We start from the raw sequence: 24,118 nt of genomic DNA on the forward strand, positions 1-24,118 counted from the left end.
TGTTATTCAGTGCCTGACTCAGAATATCAGATAAAAAGAGTTAAACTGCTTTTTCACTTAGTGCCATGTTACTGCTGCGCCAAGATATCTATAAAAAACCTACAGAATAGACTGGGAGCTTCATAATCACTGCTGCTTTTCATGCCAATCAGTATTATCCCATTGTTTCCATGCAGTCCCTTACCTACTTGGTTTATCTAAGTGAAAGAAAACAGACCATATGCAATTTGGGTCAGGATTGACTCTTAAGTGTTCAGGCATTGTTTAACTTACTAGAGCTCTGTATCTCTAAGCCTTTCCTGAACGGAAATAACAAATAATTACTAAATAATGTAGGCATTGTGGTCAGGAGGAGGAGATTATTTATAAAGGAAAATCTGCTAGTGCCAAGAAAATAATTTTTTAGAAAAAGAAAAATTGGAATAAGAAATGTGTAAAACCAGGAAAGACAGATAAAGCTGTTCTTTTCATGAACAGACCCACTGAATTTCTGAAGCTACAGTAACAGAATATCTTTTATATTTGGGCAGAATACAATCTAAATCTACACCACAGCATATTAGAGCATATTGTATGTATTAAGTTTAATTACCTTTCACCTCCACGTTCACTAACAGAACTACTCCAGTGACCAGCTGCTTCCCATTACAGAGACATTACTCAGAGCTGCTGTCATGCACATCATTTGTCACCACCAGAGCATGGGAAGGTGTGGCAAATCCATTGTTTATCTGACTGAAGTCAACATTAATGAAGTATTCTGTTACAAACTCACTCACATGCCCAGGGATTAGGCTAACTGAAACTCCACTTTCTTGTTCAGCGCAGATCACCAAAAGACATTTTTCCACACTGATTGGTTCTGCTCATAGTTCACAGACAGACTCCTGCCTTGAACTGAATGTGCATCTTCATGCACTTTTTGAGACCTGGCTCTCATGCATTAAGCACAGGGCATTTGAAGCACAGGTGGCAGAAAGGAAAGAAAGTCATGCTTATGTCCTTCTCCTCAAGGTAAAACATAGAAATTATGTTTCTCATGCTTCCTCTCCAGAGCCCAAGCTCTAAGCATCAACCTAACCCATGCAGCAAAGAAAAAGGATTTTATAGCCTTGATTTGGGGTAGCTGCCTGGAGATTCATTCATATTCAAGTCTTCCACTCCCAAGAAGTTTTGCACTGGCACTGCCCCAGGCGGTGACATCTGCGCCCTCCTGAGAACACTCTGCATGGACTGAGCTGACAGTCCTCTTGGAACTGCTTTGTCCATCCCCTGTGGACCATTTACAGAACCTGTAAACAGCTTTGGCCTGAGGGCTTCAGGTAGCATCTCCTTCCTTTTGCCACCTAGACACCATGACTGTGGTCAGCTACTCACCTTCGAGCAGTCTGCCATTAATGAGCCTTTTTCACCCCTGAAAATACATGACCCAGTATTCATACATTGCCTTTGATTAGTTAAAATGGTCAATCTGCTCTTTTTATTGACTCCTATCCACAATAACTCAATTTTTCTATCAGCAAACTGTATATCACCCAGGTTACGCTGGACTCCCCGTGTTGGCCAAGGAACCTGGGATCCTTGGAGGGGAAAGTTCTGCAGACAAAGCTGTACTCCAACAGAAGTAAATAGTCAGTAGCAAATGGTTCCCAACAGTCTCTTGGCTTACTTTTTGCAGTGGGATGCTCGTACTAACACATGGGCTTTCTTGTCTAGAATAAACAAACACATGGAAAATAATGGGAATGGAGGCTTTCCAAAGCAAGATAAAAGATGTGGAAAACTTCTGCAAAAATAAAATATTTCCTTATGTTACTTTACTGTAACATCAAATAAGAACATGCCAAACAGATTGTTGGTGGTATAATTACTAACAGTCAGGAATTAAGAAAAATAGAAAACCAAACAAAATGCCAAAACATCCAAACAATATGGCTTGCATCATAAATTTACTCCAGTATTTTGAGACTATTAAGAAGAGTATGCCAAATAGTAATCAGTCTGTTTTCCTAAACTGTTAACTGGCTTGGATAGAAGTATAACAGCAGAAAGAGAGATACTATGTTCCTAAAAAACCCTCCACTCCACACACAACGCAAGCTTTGCACTTAGCACGACCCTCTATGTGGCCCTGCTCACCTCTAAATCTTGTTTATTTGGGACATTCCGCCCTTCATACCATGTAAAAAGGTACCATTTATCTTCAAGCACCGAGCAGATTTTAATCATTATCTTCATCCCTGGCCTCAATTAAGGTCTAATATAGAAGAGGCACTTGAATGACCTAAGAGGCACACTTAACCCTGATAGTGTGTCAAAAGGCACTCAGAGTTTCTGCCACATTTCCTCTGGCCATCAAATCTTTCTCTCCTTTTTCTGTTGTAAACTGACTGTGTTTGTTCCTAGCACTTTAATGTCCCCTGGTGTGAAGTCTCCTTGAGTAACACTCACATGATAGAAAGTGTGATTAACTCTGCAGGCGCTTTTCAGGTCAGTGAAAAAAAACCTACTTGTTACACTAGTATATAATACTTCAGAGATGTTCCCAGTCGCTCTGCATACTGGGACTCCCACAGTACCTATTCGCTTTCACCCTTGCTGTTCTCCTGTGTCTTGGTAATATAAATACGTAGTTTCATCTGGGAATAAGTGCAATATTAATCCTTCAGAGTAGGTTTCATACAACTGTAATTATTCTGATTGGTCATTCAGATAATTTGAATGGTATATCTTTTCCTCTTGACTAAAATGCTTCCATAGTGAAGATGATAAAATAAGATAGAAAGGGACTAAAATAAAATTAAGAATTTTTTTTTTTTCAGAGCATACCTTACTACCTTTCTTTTGTTTCAGAAGCCAACTTGTTATCAAAACACAATGCATAAAACAGGTTGGGAAACCATAAAAGTTGAAAAGATGCCTTCTGAAGATAACTTGTAACCTTGATGGAGATGAAAAACCTATGGAAAAATGTGGATTTTATTAAGACTTTTGACACCTTTTTTTACTGCCAGATGTCAAGTCAGTGCAGCATTCAGAACAGGGGTAAAGACACTGAATACTACTGTGCCATGGGGTTGCTGAACTCTTCAGCTCTTGTGGTCTGCAGATTTCACAGGCAGGGGAACCTGAGTGCGTGAAATGCCTCAGGCAGCTGCCTGTGCTCACCAAAGTTTACATCTGGAGCACACTAAAATTCAGTCACAAATTAAAGGTGCTCAAGCATTTTTTCCTCGAAAAAGTGACTATTTTCATCTCATAATATAAGTGACTTAAATTTTTTGTGGATAGACTCTAATGAATTAGCAGGAGTTAAGTATTAATTACAGAAAAGGAACCCGTGTTTTATTAGCCATTCTCTTGGATGATTCGAGTTATGGACTCATCAGCACATTGGATCAGTGGCTAAGCAATGGAGTGTAGAAAAAGGAAGCTTTAATAGGTAAATTAGCATGGGTAGAGTGAAATGAGACTGCCAGATGGCTACCAGTGGCTCCAAGCCTTCAGTAATGGAGAGGCCACAGAAGAAGAGGTATACACATGAGAGTTGGCAGATTCCTCTGGCCAGCTGACTTCTTAGTCTTCAGCACTGTACAGTCTTTCTTCGGGGAGCTGCTGAATATAATCAAATATATCTTGATTTTCTACTTGATTTTTCTTCATTAATGTTACAAAAATGGTACATAACCAGAACAGTGAGGGATATGTTTACAATTTAGTCAGCATATGATGATTTGCAGTGAACAATAATTAATAAAGCATGCCTGGAATCTGAATATAGTGATTGCCTTTAGCTACAATCTGCATTCTGAAGAAAAAGAGTCTGAATATTACAACTCCAAACACTTATAGGCCTTGAGCTAATAAAATTCTGGGCAGGATGTTTAACCTTGTGTCTTGAGATTTAGGAGTCTCTAGATGAAAATTTCACAAATCTTTCTGTTACCAAAAAGTATGTCTGGGGTTGCAGTTTCAGGGTTGTAACTACTTACTGCAGCAGGTATTTCTTCCAAAAATGAAGTTTTCCTGAGTTATGACTTGATTTGGATAGATAACTTCTAGTTTGGGGAACCTCATTCTATTTATTAATGATCAAGAGCAGAGTGCATTGGAGAGAGCAGCACTTTAGCACTGATTTGCCTTGTGGATCTCTCCCTATGAAGTATCTGATACCCAACACTGTCAAAAGCACAATCCTGAGTGAGGTGACCTGATTGGAACTGACAGCTCCTGTGTTCCACTGAAATCAGGTCAAAAGACAAGTGTGTGGGGAAAGCAGAGACAAATGGAAAAACAGAAAGGTTGATGTAAGTGTCTAATATTTCACAACCTCAAGTGTCCAAAAAATACATGCCTGAAGCCACAAAAATGGTGTTCTTTTCTATATCTTTTGGTAAGCAAGATGTTAGGCTTCAAAGGTTCCTAGTCTCTGATTTCACTAGGATTTTGTACAAGTGGTCAAAGACTAACTCCAGGGAAAAAAAAAAGAAAGACTGGGTATCACTGAACATTTTAGTATCTTGAGGCTGAGGCATATTGGCCAGACTCCTATGGAACAATGTGCCTTAATAATTATTCTGTAAATAAGCAGAAGGCATCAGTTTTCAGACATACCCTTGACTTCCACACAGACCTGTAACTTTCATCTTGGATGCCTGCCCTTGTGGTTTGTTATTTTACTCTGTCAGAGCACAAATATGCGTCACAGGGCATGAGCTTAACATAAAGGCTAAATGAATTACCACTTGTGTTCCACACTTCAGGTCCATTTGTACTGGGGAACTTTTTGACAAACACCATTTTTGACTCACAAATGTTTAGGTCATCTGGAGGAAAGCACCTCAAAATTGCTTCATGTTTCTCAGAGCACTGCTTAATTAGTGAAAGGAGAACTGAACTGAACCAGAGAAGTAAATAATTTTCTAGGCAGAATATCTTCCTTTAGAAAGCAGGGGACCTGATGGCATTTGCTGAAACAAATGAAAGCGCAAGAACACTAAATTCAGGAATATCGAAATTGCCTTTAAAAAGTACCAGTGCAAAAGCAAAATAAAACATTCTCAGTTGGCTTAGGTCACTGAGTATCTCTTCTAGTACTAAAATATAACAAAACAGCAGACTTGAATGTACTTGAAAGATGTGCTTGAATCAGAGTTGCTGAGTGATAAAAGAGGATTTAGTTCTCAAAAAGATGAACTACAAACTAACCTTCCCCTCTCACCTTACCATTTTTCTCAAAGTCCCAAAGCATAGAAAACAGCAATTTTAAGGCCTGGGTAATTCAAAAGCAGTTTAACAGATTTCCTCCAACTTTTCCAAATCTTTTTTTCCTCTGGGCTAAAAGCAACCATGAGAAAACTGAGCCTAAAAGGTAAAATTTTTAAAGAAATTACAACCTGCTGAGAGGGAAAATTTAGACTGAAAATACTTTTCAGCCATGACTATTCTACATCAATCTTTAACGCTTTAACTAATGTATTATTAAACTACAGTTTATTGTATGAATTAGGTATATATAATGTATAAATGCATATAGTAGTGTATATGTAACAGAGCAGCCCAATATATGGAAAAAAGTAAGCTTTCTGCATAACAGTAAGTGTAAGCAAAATATATGTAGACACACGAGAGATATTATATAACTATTAACAGGAGTCCATCTTTACAAATGAAAGGTTCTGACATTTGCCCAGATCAAAAATCCAGTTTTACAGCACTGGGAGATAAGGAATTAAATAGAGTGCAGATATCAACTAAACTGGTACTAAAAGGTTAGCAGTGCTTAAAATTGATTAGTTACCAAGATCAGACAGCCATCATCTCAGGCTGTGAGAAGAGTATTGGCCAGATGTTGCAGAAGCTTTAGTTGTCATTTTAACAAACTCTCGAGCTAGACAAGAGCTTCACAGATTGCAAACTGGGGAGCATAACTGTTACAAGGCAGGCCTCCCAGCGTGTTACACAGCAGCTAAGTCAAGAACTGCTGGGAAAAAAAAGTCATGAGAAACCTCTAAAAACACTTAGTAGTTCATACGGATTCTACACTTATGAGAACAAAAATGCCTTGCATAGCAATCAGGAACTGGTCAGTTTGGGGAAGGAAAGTCCATGAATGCATAAGTCCTTGGAGCACTGACAGACCAGAGGACAAAGAGATATGTCAGGACACAGGTGAATACTGTACACCAGATTTCAGACTATGGCAGGTTATGTAAAGATATCCATTAAAAATCACAATCTCTCCAAGATTAATCTAAAGTACTCACTGCTTTCCTAGCTATCAACAAGGCTGGGGAAAAGATACAAAAAAGAATAGCATAAAATTTTAAAGATGGAAAAATAGTTAGCACTGTCACATGGCTGTGTCATTTTCATCTCAGAGAAATGTAAGAGATGACAGTAGCAAAAGCAGGATGTGACTGCTGACAAAGCTGAGTTCATTACTAGGACTAATAGCAAAAAAATGAAAAAAGCCAGAAATAGCTAGGGACTAGTTAGATGTTTGGTTGAATGTAATGATGCAAACCCTCACTGAAAACAGATACAATAAATATATTAGAGCAAATAAATCTGTAAGTACTTCCATGGCAAACTGAAGTTTTGCTATTATGGATCTGCCATAAAGAAAATGTGTCAAAAACTTATGAATCTGATGGCAATATAATGAAGCGTCAAAGCCCCTATTTACCTTAAAAATACAAAGGAGTCTCAAACAAAGAATAACAAAAGGAAAGAAAAGTTATTCTGCACCTGTAGAGAAATCAGGCAGCAGTTCAGTAATTAATATTTATTACTTATGGCACCCTTCCTACATCAAAAATGCTGAACAAATATGAACGGACTTGTACAAGATCTTTACAATACATGATACACATAATTACGGAAATTACAGCAGAGGGCTGCCAATGGTATAAAATCCTGGAGATCCTCCCTTGTGGGCAAAAGCATTGCACCTGAGATGAAGCTGCCTTGTAGGGATTGCCCAGCACATCTGAGGACAAAATTTACACCAAGAGACAGAAGAAGAGCAAGAATAGAGCAAGAAGAGACAGAATAGAGCAAGACAAAAAGGCAGGCAAACCTCCACAGCATATGCAACCAAGATGCTTATAAAAAAAAAAAGAAGCAGAAGCTGATTTTGACGTGATTGTTTTCAGGTTGGAGGTAATCGCGTTCAAGTTGAGCACAACACCTGCAGGCAAATCCCCACTGGATAAAGGAAAAAGTTGTTTCCCCATCAGCAGATAGAATCATTAAATGTTCTGAGTTTGAAGGGACTCATAATGATCATCAAGTCAAGCTCCTAACTTCGCATGGTACAAGTTAAGCGTGTGTCCAAGAGTGTTGTCCAAATACTTCCTGAACAACAGGCCATGACCACTTCCCTGAGTAGCTTGTTCCAGTGCTTGACCACCCTCACAGAGATGAATTTTTTTCTAATAACAAATCTGAACATTCCCTGATGCAGCTTTAAGTCATTCCCTCACATCCTATCACTGGGCACCAGAGAGAAGAGATCAGCATCACCCTCTGTATTCACCTTCATTAGGAAGCTGTAGACAGCAACTCCTCAGCCTCCTCTTCTCTAAGCTGAACAAACCTAGTATCCACAGCTGCTCCTCACAAGCCTTGCCACTCTAGTTCCTTTCATCATCTTTGTTGCCTTCCCCTGAACACGCTTCCGTATTTTTCATAAGACTCTTACCATACGCAGCTCTCAGGGTGAGGCTGCACCATAGCTGAGTAAAGTAGGATAAACACTGCTTTTGACTGGTTAGTTACATTGTGCCTAATGCAACCCAGGTTGTCCATTTTGACCACCAGGACACATTATTGACTGATACTGAGCTTCCCATCAACAAAACCCACCAGATTCTTTCTGCAGGGCTGCATTCCAGCTTATTCTCTCCCAGTCCACTCATACACCCAGGATTACGTAGTCCCAGGTGCCGAATCTGGCATTTGTCCTGATTAAACATCATACAGTTGGTGACTGCCAGCCCTGTAATCTATCCAGACTCCTTATTCAGCCAATCTACCCACAAGAGAATCAACATCTTCTCTTTATTTAGTATCATCAGTAAACTTAGTGTGGACTCAGCTCCTGCATCCAGGGCATTGACAGAAGCAATGAAGAGCATTGGATCTCAAGGAGTGGATGCCTTTGCTTGTTTCTTTTAATCAGGAACATGGGGCTAAAGCCAGAGATCACCAATCAGTTCACAGCCTCCACCAGCCCAACTCTCTGCTTGAGACTGATTCATTATAAATCAGCTTTCTTGCAGCTTAGTGTATCAGTCTGTAAAACAGGTAATTTGGAGCCAGACCATCAGCTGTGAACTGGCACGGCTCCACTCAGTTCCCAGTGTCAGAAGGGGGCATATTTGGACAAAAATTAAGCATCAGGCATCCCTGGTGAGGCAAGCAGAGTGATTTACATCATGACCTGGCTCACTGCATCCATGTCTATGTGGACAGGCACGGACGTGACTGGATGCTGCTCTGATACAGATATTACACAGCTCTTCTTAAGCTGAAGTGGCAGTGCAGCCTCCAGACCGAATCTGTCATATGCCAAGCATGTGGCTTGTGTCTACAGGGCACCCACCCACATATAAATAATTCTTCTCTACACCACAGGAGCAAAGAAGTTTTGATACTTCCAACTAATTCGGCCTCTACTATTGACGACGAGGTCTGCTGGACTGCTATTGTCTGTATTTACAGTATTGTCTGTAAAATATTGCTGGTTTCAAAATACTGTTTTTGTGGGTGTTAGAATAAGTGATGCCTTCCAATGCTCTCCCAAACAATGTTTTGGAAGTGAAATGACAAAATCTAACAAGAACAACCTCTTGGAGTTCAATTTATGGAACCAGTCAGAAAGTAAATAAGCACACACCTGACAAGAAAGCTTCACTTCACTAATACCAACTGAGCATATGAACTGGACAGGCTTCATGATTTTATGCCCAATTAACATAACTCCAAAATCTCCAGTCAAGAGTTTTCAGCCCAGGGTATTCCTTGGCAGAACCTCAAGACATCCTGCCTGAACAGAGAAACAAAAGCACATGCTCCTTTTACAAGACTTGCCTCCTGTCTTGACCCAGCATAAGGATTGATGGTTTATCTGTTCAATTTCCCCCTAGAGTTTTAGTTTTTCACAAGGTTAAAATATAATATGGATTATATACCTACTACAAGAAGAGGCTAATACACAGTATGCAATATTAATCATAGGTGATGTTTTCAGAACATAAAAATATAATATCCTCAGAAAACATTCCATATATTTTTAAAAGGACACAAAGAATTCATGACTGGTGCAAGAGATGTTTTTAAAAAAAGAAAAATCTTACCTGTCACAAGCTGTTGTCCTGCTAGTCCCACTGGAACCATCCCCAGATTATTCATAGCTGTAGCCCAAGCCGTGGGATCAGTGACTGACATGTTAAGCTGTGTGGTATCTATAGCTATACTCCCCAAACCATCAGCTGCTGCAAGAAAATAAACATGCTGTAAGTAGAAAAGCCAATGCACCACAATTTTTAACCAAAACTTTCAGTGAAAATGAGACATCATAACCCCTGTTCATTTCGGGCTTGTTTTGTTTCTTAATTATGATTCACCTTTAGATCATTGATAATAGTTCTTGGTATTGTATAATAGAGCATTAAGACACTGGAAACATTCTGACCCTATCTCTGGCCCTGCATTAAACCAGAGGTTGGATTGGAAATCTTATGAGGTCTCTCCCAACCTGAATGAATTGCCCTGTTACACTCTGATATAACTTAATGATACATAAATAGTTCTGGAACTTGCCTGAAACCTGTGAGGATGCCTCAAGGAAAGACCCATTTTTCATAAGATGCAATTTTTTATTTTGTAAAAGATTTAAGAATACTTTATCCCCTATCTAAAAAAGAGATCAAACAAAATCCATTCACTATAGGAAATACCAAGTTCTGTTCTAGAACCAAAAGAGAAATATAATGAATATGGTCAAAATAGAGTGAGCCCAGGTATGGCTCTTCCTTCGATAGGGAAGTTGAGGGATGGTACCTTTCTGATACTGAAACATCAGACACAAGATGTGATCACATATTTTTGCTTTTCCCCTCCTGGTCACACCTGAAATCAGCTCTTTCCAGCTATTTTCTTATGGCCTTTGCAGCCCTGAGATATTTACCGGCAGCCATTGCTTTTCCCCAGATCCTTTTTCTTCTGTTAGACTTCTTCAGCTAGGAATAATTAGCTACTGTATTACCAGCATCTTGAGATGGGATATCACCAAGCACAGGGCCCCCACACCGCTCATTAGGCTCTGAAAGAGAAAAGATGGAAATCAACTACAAATGTCACAGTCAGAACACAACAACGGACCGACCGCTTGGCAGGCACTAGAAGCTCCTGCCCTCTCCCTCTGGATCCCCAGCCCCAGCCTCTGTGCACACATTTCACAGCCTCTGTAGAGGCATTCCAGCAAACACTCATCCTTGCCTGCTGAACAAACAGCACGTATGAACCTGTCAGACCGCTAAAAAGCCCTTCACAAATTAGGTCTTATCAGCAGCTACACAGCCTCCTCAGCACGAAGGCATCAGCTGAAAGAACATGTTCAGGGATGAATATGACTTTTTTTTTTTCAACAGTTAACAATTAACTGATGTTGCAAGTTTCAAGGAAATAGTTGTCTGCTCTGAGATGGAAAGGGAAAAGAAAATACTGTGCAATGACTTACAGAATGGAGCCTGCAGAGATGTGGAAAAGAAAACCTAACAAAGCTGAGGATGATGCCTGCTCCTCAACTAACACTGCACCCTCGGCTCACAGAGGTTAGTTAGCTCAAAGCAAAAGTGCAGTATCTCTTTCTAGCTAAAACACATTGCTCTCATCAGGTGTCTGTCAGACCATGAATTTTACATAAGGGCAACTTCTGGCAACTTCTTGCTGTTACTGTCTTTGGGTGGCTCACCACATTAGAGCATTGCTCATTGGAAAGGAGGCTGAACAGGTGACAGGTAAAAGGTGTGAGCAAAGTCTGTGAGCTCCCAGCACTTACAGCAGGGGCAGAAAACACTGGGCTGAGGATAATCACATACACACACACCCAAGTTAGTCTTTGTGCACCAGGCACATGGGACTGTGGGTGAAGGAGAGCCACATTAAATTTTTGGCTGTCAGTAGCCTAAGGGGTCTAATCCAGGGTGTTGGGTACCAGGGGCAGCAACTGGCCAGCAGCTTACAAGTGTTCAGGGAGGTCATTAGTGCTGTGCAGGTGTATTTCAGTGACTTGTTCAGCCCTAGAATAGCTATGCTGACATTTAAAAACTACTTGAAAGACGATAATTAACAGGTTTCCAACATGCAAACCCTAAGGATTCACCTTTAGAAAAGACACAATTAACATAATTGCACTATATTTTAGCTTAGTACCTCCCACACTTTTCTTTTTTTCATTTGATGTGCATAAAGTGTGAGCCAGAAAGTTTTATGTTTTAGTTCCATGACACTGTACAGATCATAGGAACATGAATCAAATCAATGGCTGTAAAAGTGAAGAAAGAGCCGGGCTCAGACAATGCTCTACATTTTTTCGTATGTTGTAATTTACAAATAACCAGTATACTAGACTAAAAAGCATTTTGTCCAAATCTACAGTGGGTCTATTTAAAAGTCAATATTTATCAACCCTTAATATTTGAATTTGCAATTCCAATTCTTATTTGATCTCCACTATTCATTATACATAACATAAAATATTTTTATCATAAAATTAGCTTTTAAATAACATCTACAAACACCAAACAAACATTGAATGGAAGTCCTCTGCAGGGAATGTGACTAACATAAGGCAAGGCAGCCAAGATTTATATCAAGTTTTTAAAAACTGGGTGTCTCCTGTTCAGCTCTTTAAACTTGTACTTAGCCCTTTCCACTGAGGCTATAAACTTCTGACCACAAACATCTATTTTGAGGTTAGGGCTGGCTGAATTATTCCTTGTCAATAAGTTATTTCTTATTAAGCAGTACAGCCCTCCTTGCCCTTTATGGATCATTGCCAAATCAATCCCATTTACAAATATATGCTGAATAGCCCAGATGAGAGTGGTTCACTTCTTCCCCTGACCAGCAGCCTTGTTGCCTTGATGAAGAAAGGAGCGTTTAAAAGCCAATGGTGATGAAATTCCCCTTCATACCTAGCCATGTGCTACTTGCTTGTCCCCATAATGCCTCACTTCAACTAATGGGGAGGAAGGAGGTACTGCCCAATGGTTTTGGGGCAAAGGCATCTCAGATAGGCATAGTAGGCAGAAAATGGGTGTTGGACTCTCTCTGCTATCCCCCTTACCCACGTTTTATTGCTTGGTGAAGTGTGTACCAGGTGACATGCTTGGGTCTGCTTCTGAATACTACACACTCTTCTGCCCAAACCCACACTGCAGTTGCATCAGTTCTGCCAGAAATGCAGGATCAGACACTGGGCTAGCCCAATGCACCTCAGCCTACTGGGAATGACTTTTTGGTGTTTGCCTTCTGACTTGTTGTTCACATATTTCAAACTCTGGTATACTTTCATTAATTATTTACAAGTATTTGTTAAAGTCCTTGCAGAGGAAGCAGCACATAACACCATGAATATGAAAGAAAGCAGAATCAGTGGGTATTTAACAACATGGTGAAACTCATGTTGTGCTATACCACCAGATCTGCCCAATATGACACAGAAGTCTGCTCGAAGCACACTCTCATAGCCCACCCTAACTCTCAGCAAATTTGTTTTCTCTCTGACCATCAAGTCTACTGTTTTATCAAAAGTACCTGGATGCAGTGCAGGGTGAACCAGGGGAAAAGCCATAAAAGAGAACGTGAGGAGCCTAAAGTGGAACTAGTTCTATCTAACCAAGAACTGCTGCAGGCTATTTTGTCAGTGGAAGAGAGCTGAATAACAAGCATAAACGAACCTATGAACACTGTATAATTTGCAGTAAGCTGTAGGCAGAACTAATGCTCCATCCTGAAGGACAGAGATTGTAGAAACTAGCTCTTTTAAAAAGAAAAATATTAATTGTGAACATCCCTTCTAGTGACAAGTCAGTGGTTACATTAACACAGAGCAACATAATACGGCTAAAATAGTCTCATAGACATTTCACACCTGATTTATACTCAAACATTAGCTTCTGTTTAAAAACTTCTGAAAATTTATATAGAGAAAGTTTCATTAATGCTTAAAATAAAATCAGCTTTGGGCAAATTTCAGCATTTCTGCACTATTATACCCTTCATGACACTGGAAACAAAACAAGCAAGGAAAACAAACCAGCCCACTGTCTAAGTAATATAAAAAGCAAGATCCTAAGTTTGATGAGGAATGCATCTACTAGCAAAGATTCTTGCTTTCTTAATAATAAATTGAATCAGTGTTACTGTTTAAACTGGCAAGAAAGTGTAAGCTTATGCAGGGATCTTGTGTAACCTGAGCAGACATTAACCAACACCATTTCACAGACATCACACCTTTAGAGTGCATTCCTGGTTTACAATTCACTAATGCTCCTCTGGGCATTAATGACCTGAAGATATATGTAAAAGAAATCTGTTGTTATAAACACTTGTGCATGGGAGTAGCTCTACTCCAGGGGAGTAACTTCAGAAGCAAATAAAGCTATAATCCTGATTTACAGGAGAGAACGAATAAAATATTCTGGGCCCTGCTATGCCTTGATGTTTGGGAGAGGCAGGGACATTAATAAAAACTTCCTGATTTGACAACTTCTGATTAACAAAATTTTGATGCCAAACATTTTGTAGAGCGATTTCATGTTATACTTTTTTGGTGGTCTCTCTTTTTGAAGATGTAATGCAAGTACCGGTCCTTGGGCAGTGAATTGCAAGAGACATTTAGACTTCGCTCAGACAGGCTGTCAGGAAGATAAAGCACCCTCAAGTCCATACCAATGAGCACTTCTCAGTCATAGCAGTCATAGCAGATTGTACTTAGTGCACATATTTTATACCAGGCAATTAAATGCAGTTACCCAAATGAATACAGAAGTTGGTTATGTATTGTGCATCAATTATCACGGGCAATGAATGCCATGAGACAGAGAAATTAACACAACATAAAACTAATTCAATAACAGCAGATTGTGAAGTTAAAACCCTACCCTTTAGATATCCATAACACCACAGTGAGTTACAACACAGAGCGAAGCTGATTAAATGCACCACACTAATGAGGCTCTTTGGAGTGCCTGGGTCAGCGGCCAGCCCTGGGATGCAACGAGGAAGTTCTCTGCCCAGCTCTGACACTGACCTGCTGAGTGACCTTCAGTCACTGGAGCTCTTTGTCTAATTTTTGTGATCACTAAATCCTTCAAGGAAAAGACTGATGGCATTAACCTTTTGAAACCTGGAAATACAAGTCACAAAGTCATTAAATGCTGTTGGTGCTGATTCTTGAGGAAACACAGACGGGAAGGAGCAATTTGGAATCTTGTGAACTGTTACATCTAGGTGAGTTTTCCAGTTCTTTAAAGAATGGCAATTTCAAAGTGTTTGTTACTGCTCACTGTGATCCATAGGACAGTGGTCATTAGGTTGGTCACACTCCACCTGACCTGCCAAAGTAGGTGATTTATCAGGCTCCCTCCAGCTGTCTTCTAAAATATATCAAGCCTTTGGTACTGGTTCTTCCCAGTGATTTTGTTTTTCCAGCTGCATACAGGACCCCCAGTAAAGATGGGAGAAATAGAAAGAAAAGCTAGACAAGGATATGCTGTAAGTCACTGTTAATTTCTTTCTGACCATCTTTACGATGAAGAAGAAAGATGGGGGTAGCAACAATGAAAATTATATTTTTCTGCCATAGCCATCCTACCTGGGCTGTATGAAAAAAAAGCATCTCCAATGTGATTCTAAAGATGGCTTTAAAAATATTTTTGATGGTATCACATATGCAGTGTTTCAAGAAGAGGCATTGTTTTGCATGGTTAATGGTATGCTAACACCTAGAAAACCTCATCTAAATTCAGAAATTCAAAACGAATTGAAGGAAAACATGTTTCTTGCAACTATTTGTAAAAAAGGCATTTACTTCAGCAAGTGAAAAATTACATCAGGTACCAGAGCATTTTTGGAACAAAATCTTTTTTTTTAGAAGGGGATCCTAACTTATGCACCTACTTTATGTTTCACCTCCCTGCAGCTCTACTGGAAAGGCCAGTTGGTTTCCAGCATCTCCGGAGTCACCCTGTTTACATGGATTTTTCTGTCACATCTCCCTCTTACAGGAGGCCTTTGACAGCTGCAGGAACCAGCACTTTCCTTAAGAAATCAGCTTCATTAGGCACAAGCTAGGGGAGATAAGCTCCCTTAGAGCCTGAATGGGTGCTCTGGTTACGTGCTCACTCACATAATCTTTCCAATTTTTGTCTTATGAATGATTTAGAACATCTTTGTTCATTCTATATTATGCCGCTAAAAACCTACATTGTCATTTTATAAACTCATAAAATATGTGCTACTGCATGAAGACCTTTCACTTTTAACTATGTACACTGAATATGTAGGTTTTTCCATGATTGCAAAGGATCCTTTCCACCAATTTTCACTGAAAAACAGTTAATGAGTAAATCATGTCCATACTGATAGGACTAGGACAACTTAGAGAAAAATCACTATATATTTACAGTTTCCCTCTATATTCAACAAAGGCAATTTTCACAAAACATATTTTCTGGAAGAACTGCTCATTTGAGATGCTGCTTTACTTAAATCCGCTGTCCCAGCAGTTCCTGAAGATAGCACATGGTACACACAAGGGCCAGACTTCCCTTGGAAAGCAGAACACTGAAAGATTTCAACAGAGAAAGAAAAATAAAACAAAGGTCTCCAAGATAAACAGGTATTCTCTTGTGATGCTCCTTGAAAGGTCACCGGTTATATTTCATGTTAAATCCTGGACTTCACTGTCGTCTCAGAGCGAAGTCTTAACAGGTTACAAATGTGGTTTTTGTTTTGCCTGTATTTTAGCAGCTGCAGTCTGATTATGCTGAAATCTATAAATAACAGAATCTGGAGGCACATTAAGCAAAGCATTATAGAAGTCCAGCTTAGTTACTGAAAAAGCATATGCAGTTCCAAAATCATCTGGAACAGAAAAAAAACAAGCCAAGTTGCTGGCTAGCAATGCAGCACAGCCTTGATAAAAACAGGTCTGATTATTCCTTGAACACAAAACACTGTTGTGAATTGATGATTGCATCTCTGTTTTTCACCCTGCCAAGATGGCTTGCAATTGTGACTCACTTGCTTCCCATTTAAAAGAACAGTGACTTACTGACTAAATTGGGATCATCCTTTCTTTAAATGCTGCATTTTAGCTCCATTTATGTTTAACAACAACAAAATATTCTGAAATATTTTAATTATTTACAGCCGTATTTTAATAGCAAGCCTTTTACCACACTACTTTCTACTAAAGGTCAGTGACTACTTTAGAAACATGACATCCCACACCACTGCATTTCAGACAAAAGAGGAAGCCTCCAAAGCAGATTTTGAACAAACACACTTCAGCAACTTCGTTGAAAGGCTGAATACTGAAATGAGAGGTGCTGGAATGCCTTCTTGATGCCATAAAGTACCTGGGGCAGTCATTATGTATGCGCTCTACATGCTATTTCTTATCTTTTTGGGCTTGAGAGAATACCTATATAAATGCACCACACTTATCAACTATCTTCTTTCATTCACTGTACCATACACAATGTCCTTGCTTCATGTTTACTAAACCTACATCAAGTAGCTGAAATACAAACGGTTGTTTGCTTGAGTTTTTTAAAGAAAAACTAAGACAAAAGGGAAAAAAAATAACCATACCAAAGCAGGCTGGGACACACTTCCAGAAAGAGTATTTTAGCTTCCTGGCTAACCTAAAGTGAAATCACTCCCATGTCGCCTCCTGAAAAAATGAGCAGCTTGACGGGTAAGCCCCGTCTGTGGCAGAGCCCCAGGGACTCTGTTGTACAGACCATCAGAGGCAGGGGTGCCTTGCTATTGAATTTCCAAATGAACACACACTGCTGTCTCCTAGTCTCAGAAGACCAGGATACAGTTGAGTTTCACATGGCAACATTATGTATGGAAAGTCTATTTTAAGTAAGTTTTTGGAAGTTTCTAAAATGCATTCATTATCATTTTTCTTCTCCTTCAAAGTCTGTATGATTGAACTCCCGGAGTTAAGGCAGCCTGTCTTTTCAGGCAGACATGCATAGGGGGAAAAAAAACCCCAAAGTGTCAATCAAACTATCTTCATATTTTTAAAATACACTTTTATCATTGGGTTAAAATATGGTAAGAGGTGACATCTAATTGTCCTTGGTTAAGTGCAAGGGTAATTTGCACAGCACATTTTTTCAGAATATTAAAGCAATCCAAAGACATATTAATCAAAATTTTATGCAATACCATGAAGTATTGTCTCAGTGATGGCTGTTAAGTGAAAATCTGGAAAAGAGATTTTGGCTTGTTTTGTTTGTTTTAATTCAAGGTTTCTGGTGATAAATTGTGCTTAAGAGAAAAACTCACTACGTCTTCTATCAACTTACATCTGTCCTCACTCTGAAAAGTGCCATCCACTTTTAGCACACCACACTCAAGATATTTTCTCCAGCTACAAGCTCTAAATTGCCAGTGTGCTCCCTGGGCTCATTTATCTTGCAATCCTTCCATCCCTCTCAGTAAACCTCCTGTTTTCCCTTTACCTCATAATACGCTTTCTTGGTGTTCCTTGCATCATTTTATTTCCATCCATTGGCTCCACACTCCCCCTACAACGTAGGCACATTTCTTGCCTTAGTCTGCCATGGGCCATTCTCTCACCCAAATATCTCTTCACAGCCAAGACATTCCTGTCTGTTACACTGTGCTGTTGTATTAGGGAAGGGAGGGATTCACCTTGCCCAGCTTCTGCCAATGCAGACATCTATGCTTGAGCTTTCCTGCTGTTGTCATTGCCAGGGGAAGAACCAGATACTTCTGCCAGCTTGTTTCAGACACCTACCTTGCCAGGCAGTGAAGCTCACCTTGGAGGTGCACATCTCACTCCCCTGGCTGGAAGTCTACCCTGCAGTTTTGGATATGAACATCTGTTTTGTCAGACACCCATGGGATGAGATGAGCTGGGCTGAGCAAACTGTGCCTTGGGAGCTCAATTGTCACTCTGCTACCTGCATGCCATTTGACTCCCAGCAAGACACCCAGTCCTGAGGGAGTTGGCTCCAACTCCCATCCTTTCCCTGATAACTCTGGCACAGTGAGCTGCAGGAGAACAGAAAGCATGACTCAGTTTGCAGTAACTCATGAGAATGTCCCCAGATATAGATACATACAAATTATAAGACAGAGAGAGATGGTTTCCTTTCTGATTATTTTTCTGCCCATCCCTAGTGAATATGCCAACACATAACTATTAGTGTTTGACAGCGGGAGCTGCCCACTCTAACACATTTCCAGCAACTGTGATGCCCTACATCTGCCTTTTCTCTGGGGAAAAAATTAATCCTGGACCTTTTCTTCCTACTTCCAAATGATGAACCCTATCTCCTCAACCCCATTTCTTTACCAGACACTTAAATTCCTTGCTCCTTGCAATTCCTATTTTAAAGATCAGTGTAAATCACACACACCCCTTGGCCACCACAGTCCCCTGTTTCTGGCCACCAGCCTTTCCAAGGCTGCTCCTGGCTTTCTTCATCATTCCTGCCATATTTGGGGACAGCATCCATTTTTGAACTGGAAGTGAGAAGAGCTACAGGGAGTTTCCCTCTGTCCTTTCTGATTTCTGAGGTTGTTTGCTGTAGATAACTGAGGGAAACAATTAATATTTTCCACCTCCCACAGGAGGGAGCCGAGCTTCCAGGGTCTTTGTGCTCCTGCATACCCATTAGCTTTCCTTAGAGGTTGAATTAAGTTGCTAAGTAGAGCCAGGAATTTTGCCTGTTTTCTAAACAGTTGTTTATGGGATCAGTAGTAAGTTACATAAATTTAGGATTATCACATACTCTGTGGGCACTGAGGGAGAAGCAATCCCTCAGTTAACATGAGGTCAGATCAGGAGAACAGCAGTTACTATGTGTGCATCAGCTAGGATCAGGCAACAAAAATTATTTTGATGCTTCTGCCTTGTAACTAGCTGTCAGGGGGTCAGGACAGAGGAGGCTAGAGCTGCAGAACATGGTGAATATAATGATGCTAAAATCCCTCCTTCCCTCCAGGTGGTCCTGCCGTACCTTTACCCAGACAACAATCCTTCCACTCCCCTTTCCCTGAAATGCCTTCTTGTATGCGCATTTCTTTGCTTCAATTTCAGTTATAATTCTTCAGGGCAGGAAATCATGTGGATTTTCCCTCAGGCAGGGTTAAAACCTACTGGAAACATGGCATTCCTTGTGCTGTAATTGAACTGATGCTGGCTTTAGCCAGGAGCCCCCTAGGCAGAGATGTCAGCAAGGCAGCACTGCTCTAAGACACAGAGACAAGGCCACCCCCTTGGCAAGCTTCTGCCTAGTACCTTGTGCAGCCAGGCTTTCATCCCATTTGAGGCTTTTAAGGTGCCACTGTGTCATAAAACTAGGAATAATGATGATCATAGCATCCTCCTCTCTCTTCATGCGGCCCCTCCACCTCTTTCACGTAGTTAATAATCCTCTCACCCACCATTTTCTGAAGTGTTATACATTTGTTTGTCTTTTCTTATTTGAATTACAAGCTCTTCAGGGCAGAGAATTTGCCTTTATCTATGTTGGTAAAGTACAATGTCAATTTACTGCACAATATAAATACTTTCTAAAAACAAAGGTAATAACAAGAATAATGTATTTATTTTACTGTAATACGGTATTTCTAGCCTTCAAGATCCAATCAGAAACAACCCAAAGTCAACAACAAGACCAAAAGATTTGCAGAACCTTTAACCATGAAGTGGAAGCCATGAAGCCACTTTGTGAAACTTTGGTAAATTAGTTACTTATATTCATAAATAGCAGTAAAGCTCCTTGAAAATTGACCCTCTGGAAAATATAAAGCAGAACATAACCAGTGTAAACCAGCAGAGCACTGCTTCACATGTGTATTATAAGGGTCACAAATGCCCTCCTAGTTACTTTTTAAACAAATGCAATGTTAATACTTTCACTGAAACATTATGAATAAAGCATTTGGCCTGTAGCTATGAATACGGTATCTGATGGCTTTTGACTTGTTTGTTTATATTGTCATCCAGAAAATTTATGTAGCCTGCTCTCTTGGACTCAGTCTTGACTTCACCCCTTGAACGTGCAGAGGACGTGGCCCATGTAGAGGGCTCTGGGGTGCAGTAGTTTCCATCAGCTTCCCCTGTGTAACTTGATGGCCACCATTCACTACCCTTCCTACAGCAGCACAGAGCTCTTCTGGCACACAGGAGGAGAACAGGGTGCCAGGGTCAGTGTCCAGGCCTCTTTGGCACCATCTCTGCTCATGCTGTTAATGGTTTCTTTGTTCTTTAAAGCCTTGAAGTATCAAATTAATCAAAATAATGGTGATGATGCAAGAGATTAAACTGGCAGGAGTATGAACTGCCCTTGTTTATCCAGGTGATACTACAGGAAGTGCAAAGCAGATACATGTAGAGGACAAAGACCTGTTCTTTGAATTTATGGTCTGAGTAGAAAATGCTTTGTGAGACCACTATATTTCTGTCTAAAATATATGGTTTAATTTAGGAGTGCCTGAGTGACACTAGCGGCCTCTGATATATAAATGGTCAGGTTAAATGAGCTCTATGTACTTTCTTGCCTGAAGCTCAGAGCAACAGCAAGTGGAGCATTTTGAATGGGTCCCATTTGTTATTCTTTTAATTTCCTACTAATATTTCTTTCAGTAGGAAAGACTTAATAGAGCCCTTCTGCCTCCAAATGTCTTCCAAACTATCCAAATTGCAATTCAGCCAAAACAAATACGGGGTCTTCCCCGAAATGAAAAAGAGACTTGACAGGCATCCAGGAGATTCCTGTTCCTCATATAGCTCTGCAACACACCTTTAGCAAGTAATTTAAACCATCTATACCTTGATCCCCCACCCATGAAATGGTGTGATTATACTTTATCCCAGGCTTTATTAATCTTGCCTAGTCAGGCTGTTCTCTGCTTATGGGGTATGTCCAGCATCACAGGACCATGACCTGGGCACGCAGATAAAACAGGGTTGCTTTAGTTAGAGGAAAATCTTTCCCCCATAAAAATCAAAACTAAAGCAGAGAGGAATAAACAAAATAAACAAAAAAAATAAATTATCATCCTTTCCTATGGAATCACTGTTTATCTGAATGTGGAGAAAATAGCAAGTTTCCTTTAAAAGCACTTACAATGAAATTCACACTCTGTCAGGTGTAAATTACAGCCTGTATCTCATCTTGTTCTATCTACAGCTCCTTTCATAGTCATGCATAACACCAGCGTACAAAAATATTCCTTCATGTGATCAAGCAAGTGTGAGCACGTAAGATGCAAGCAAAATATGAGATTTTAAAAAAAAAATGTTTACTGGTGTCTTAAAAGATAACTAAAAGTTTGTAATAATGTCATTTCTCAATCAGATAAAGTGAATTACAGTTGTGCTTGGGAACAAAATTCAAATAAATCCAAGAAACATTTTCTTTAAGGAGTTGCAGAGAACTGAGGTAGCTAAAAATAAATGACAGAAAGAAGTAACAATCCCAGGAACATGATTGTATTGTGCAATCACAGATATAGTAGATCACTTAAATTAAGTCCTGATCATAATGGAGTTGCTCAGTGGAATAGCATGGAAGGCTTTTCATCTTTTTTCCACAGTATTTTATGCAAGATCTTCTGATTGCATATGCTTTACGACATCTAATAGATTACTTCAGGCAAATATCTACACACCATAGTAAACTCTGTAGAAAACTGGTTTCTTCTATGCTCATCTTTGAAATAGTGAACTCCTCCCTGAGTCCTGTGCGTTGGTGACACTGTGAAGTGCATCACTGGCACACAGTGAAGCAGCACTGAGTTTGGGAGGAGTCACCAGATGGAGTTGTAGCACACTTTTGTGTTATTTCAGAGTTCATATTTCAGGGTACGGACAAGATTTCAGAAATGGGTAGAAACTCAGTGTTGTTAATCTTCTTTAGGGCAACTGTGGCTAGGGGCAAGGAAGCAGCATATTTAGTTTAATTACATGGCCAGAAATGCCTGAGCTAGGAAATTCTCTCTTTAAAGTTGGCAATTTTCTTTCATTCAGGAATAGTTAAAAAGTCTTAATTGTTAAGCTATCTATACAAAGACTATACCTCAGGTTTACTACTGATTAGGTCTCTAAATGCTTATCAGCTGGTGAAGACTTAGTATCTGCCACAGCCCAGAGAGAAAAGCAATAATTTTCTAGATGATAAAACCTTTGTGGGGCACTAAAATTAAAAATTTGCTTGTTCAAATAAGGCATGAACAAAACAGCTTTGCATGATTTCTCAGTGAATGAAAAGAGATGTTATACCTGCTATGAGTGGCTACTGGACTTCTGAAGACTCTGCAGACAAGATATCCGACTTATCTCTCCTGTCTGGCACAGGTTTTTGTACTTTAGAGGACAAGGCAATCAAGCTTTGACCCTTATCTGCCTCATAATCAACATTTGTGCCAGTAAATTCAGTTTAATTGGAATTCATTCATGTTTCTAAGGGGAGTTTAATGATGGAAAGATTCATGCTTCATCTCATCTCAGTGGTACTAAGACTCACGTATGCAGGTCCGTCATTGAGAATGGCCTGGCCTCTGTTATCGTTAATTGAAGCATATTAAGAGACTTAGCAGAAAAAAAAATCCAAATATGAAATGTCAAGAGACAGATCCATCTAGTTTCATATCCTGTAGTTATAATATATCTTAATTACAGTTAATTATGAGATATTGTTCCTGGTGGAAGATCATCTGACATAGTTTCTGTTGGTGATTAAACATAGAACAGAATTCAATACATCTTTTGAATGTGGGACCTGTTTATTGTGACTGTACAATTCTATCTAGAGTATCACTCCTGCTACACAGCAAAACAGAAGAAAGTCACAGGTCAAAAATACTTCCCTTGCCTCATGATGCTTTAATACTCCCTGCTGCCTTCTTAGATTTTCTGCTGCTGGCCCCTTAGGACTCTAGCACATGATGTTGCTCCCACTGAGGAGGGATACAGAGGCTTCTCACTGGGCTTCAACTGAGCCACATCAGATTCTAAATGAACAGCAGATATAGGAAAAGGCTGAGGGGAGACAAGTGCTTCAGGAATTGACCTCTGTGGAAGAGCAGTGAAGCTGGACAGAGAATCAGTGAAGCCTTCAGTACCATTTGTGAAAGAGTAATCTTTGATTTATTGGAGGAGTGCTATTATCTGGAATCCTTTCCTCATACAGTGTAAAATACAAAAATAAGAAACTCAGGCTGAAGGCATGAGCTCAGCTTCTGCAGGTGTCAATACAGTTTGCTCAGACCCATTGATCTATGGCTATATATGACCCTGAAATATGTTTTGCTGGGCAGCCTGAGATCTTTGCTCATGCTTAGAATAGAAATGACAGGATTGGTTTTATCACTGAAAAGTAAGCAGTGCATATTTTCTGCCTGAAAAGTAACCAAATTAACATTTGTGAAGTAATCTTTTTTCTCAGTTAAAAAAAAAAAATAGCAGCATAATTGGCTAGATTACTTGTACTTGGAAAAGACTTGGTTTTCACAAACGCTATGCACACTGGTTTCCTAAATGCTTGTTTACTCGGAACTGCAACAATTGTGATAAATCATTTGCTATTTACTCTTCAGTGCAACTACATGCTTTGGGCAAAGATTTTTTTTTTTTTTTTCATTATTTATTTATTTTTAAAAGCAAAACCACTCTTTTAACACATTTTTCCATTCCCAGTGATGGATTTTATCTTTGATATGTGATCCAGTTATTTAACTACCTCTCCCATGAATTGTTTATACAGCAACTTGGCAGCATAATTTGCATATCACAGGAAAGATCCCATTACATGTTCCCAGAGGTGCA

At 39.7% G+C, this 24,118-nt stretch overlaps 1 protein-coding gene across 17 annotated transcripts in view; it reads right to left on the reverse strand.

Annotated features, from left to right (window-relative positions):
* The window catches only part of ENOX1 (ecto-NOX disulfide-thiol exchanger 1), a 367,773-nt gene that overhangs the window by 125,202 nt on the left and 218,453 nt on the right, over positions 1–24,118 (reverse strand). For 15 of the 17 annotated variants that reach the window (XM_069009956.1, XM_069009997.1, XM_069009963.1 and 12 more), the window contains 2 exons: positions 10,196–10,330; positions 9,363–9,500 (listed from right to left, as the gene is read on the reverse strand). In XM_069009956.1, coding sequence (XP_068866057.1) covers positions 9,363–9,500; positions 10,196–10,205 — 148 coding nt within the window. In that variant the 5' untranslated portion in view covers positions 10,206–10,330. Of the gene's footprint in view, positions 1–9,362; positions 9,501–10,195; positions 10,331–22,573; positions 22,625–24,118 lie in introns of those variants that run through there. The other 2 variants (XM_069010023.1, XM_069010043.1) reach the window with 2 other exon arrangements.

Source organism: Aphelocoma coerulescens, chromosome 1 (assembly GCF_041296385.1).
Source record: "Aphelocoma coerulescens isolate FSJ_1873_10779 chromosome 1, UR_Acoe_1.0, whole genome shotgun sequence".
In the NCBI taxonomy this organism is placed as follows: Eukaryota; Metazoa; Chordata; class Aves; order Passeriformes; family Corvidae; genus Aphelocoma; species Aphelocoma coerulescens.